The sequence below is a fragment of the Ailuropoda melanoleuca genome, chromosome 1 (genome assembly GCF_002007445.2).
Source record: "Ailuropoda melanoleuca isolate Jingjing chromosome 1, ASM200744v2, whole genome shotgun sequence".
Lineage (NCBI taxonomy): Eukaryota > Metazoa > Chordata > Mammalia > Carnivora > Ursidae > Ailuropoda > Ailuropoda melanoleuca.
In genome coordinates, this window is record NC_048218.1 from 13620338 (window position 1) to 13622158 (window position 1821).

A 1821-nucleotide genomic window follows, 5' to 3' on the forward strand; every position below is an offset into this window, starting at 1 on the left:
AGAACCGTGAGAACATAAATTTCTCTTCTTTTAAGACACCCTATTTGTGGTAATTTTTTTATAGAGGTCCTAAGAAAGTAATACAAGAAGTACTATTTATACTGTGACTTCAATATCCTCCCGTAGAGTTTGTCTTTACAAATTAAAGAGATTGAAATGTGATCAGAGAGAAAATACAAACAAAAAAGACTGGAAAATATTTTCTACTTTTTTTCTGAATAAGCTGTCTTTAATTTTTGGATTAATTTGGATTAATTTCAATCATTCATGATTATTTAATACTCAGTACCCTGGTTTATTAAAAGTCAAAGAGAAAAAGAGACAGAAAATACAATACTTAAAACAGACAAAATTTGAGTGTAAGGAAACATGAAGATGTCCGGCAATGACAAAAATCTCAGAAAAATGTCAGAAATGGTCTATGTATTGCAAAGGAGCCTAATAATTATATTTTAACTGTAGAAATCTGTGTAATTTTAAACTCTGATGAAAGGAAAATGAAAATTGAAATATTTTCAAGGGAAAATAAAACATTCCATGCATTTTTGAAGCTGCCCTTAGTAAGAAAGGTTTGGCTTAATCGTATTGTTTTTCACCAAAGTTGCATTTTTAAAGAGAATGAAGCTCACGTATTGTGGTTTACCACACCCACACTGAGGGAGTATAAAAGTCCAGGCACAGGTGGTGATATTCATTCTCAAGAAACTCACCTCAACATCAAACCAAATCCTCAAGCCCTGACACAATGAGCTACTACTACGGCAACTACTATGGCGGCCTTGGCTATGGCCTTGGTGGCTTTGGTGGCCTGGGCTATGGTTACGGCTCCATCTATGGCCTTGGTGGCTGTGGTTATGGCTGTGGCTACTTTCGTCCTTCTTTCTATGGAAGATACTGGTCCTCTGGATTTTACTGAAAACCTTGCTCACCTGCAATGATCTATTTTCCCTGATCCAGAATTCATCACCCAGGCTGACTATCTCCACTCTTGTTGTGTCATGGACATGGAGCTTCCTTCTTTAACTCTTCTGTGATATTGCTGTGCATATTTTCCAATAAACTTTGTCAACTTTCTAAATCTTGTTTCATGCACCTGTTATTCATAATTTCAGCATATTTGAACAATATATTTCTTTGAAACGTATCTTCCCCATACAATTATTTACTTCCTTAGAAGTGATCTTATTAACTGTTAGACAGTAATTCCTACATACAGCTCATATGATAATGTGCTCTGATATTGCTCCCTTTTTGATTCAACATCCTGTAGAATCATGTATTTGAATATAATATTATGCTTATGAATATAAGAGTACTTCTTTTGCAAAGTTATTAGCTTAAGGTAATAAGTACTTTGACCTCAGCATATCAGAAAAAATATTTTTGAGTACATTTGCTCTTTAAAAATTTTATTTTGAACAGCTTTGTAAGGAAGAGCTGTGCATGCCTTTTTGCTCAAACTCTGTTCAGGGCACCCCTCTATCAGGTGCTTCTTTGGAAAACAATCACAGGGGTGCACACTGCGTCTTCCCTCTCCACACACCATGTCCCCAAACTTTCACACTGCCCACACCACCAGCGTTTGTTTTTATGAAAGAAACAGAGAGCCTGAGAAACTTTTTTTCTGAATTTACACTTACTTCATTGTTTAACATTATGAAATGTAACTATTTAACTTTTCAGGATTTTCCCTACTTTTTTTCATAAATTGTAAAAAAAAAAATGAAGATTGAATCAATGTTTCTATCATTTTTCCAACTCAGTTGGAAAACTGGCATTTGTTCCTCATTTAAGTCTTGAGAGGGATTTTATTGCAGGTGT

General features: G+C 34.8%; 1 protein-coding gene across 1 annotated transcript; it reads left to right on the plus strand.

Moving 5' to 3' along the window:
* Positions 1-711: 711 nt before the first annotated feature.
* LOC117802622 (keratin-associated protein 19-9b-like) lies at positions 712-1038 on the plus strand. Its single transcript, XM_034661905.1, has one exon. It carries the CDS (start codon positions 746-748, stop codon positions 914-916), a length of 171 nt encoding a protein of 56 aa, XP_034517796.1. The 5' UTR covers positions 712-745; the 3' UTR covers positions 917-1038.
* The last annotated feature ends 783 nt before the right edge of the window (positions 1039-1821 follow it).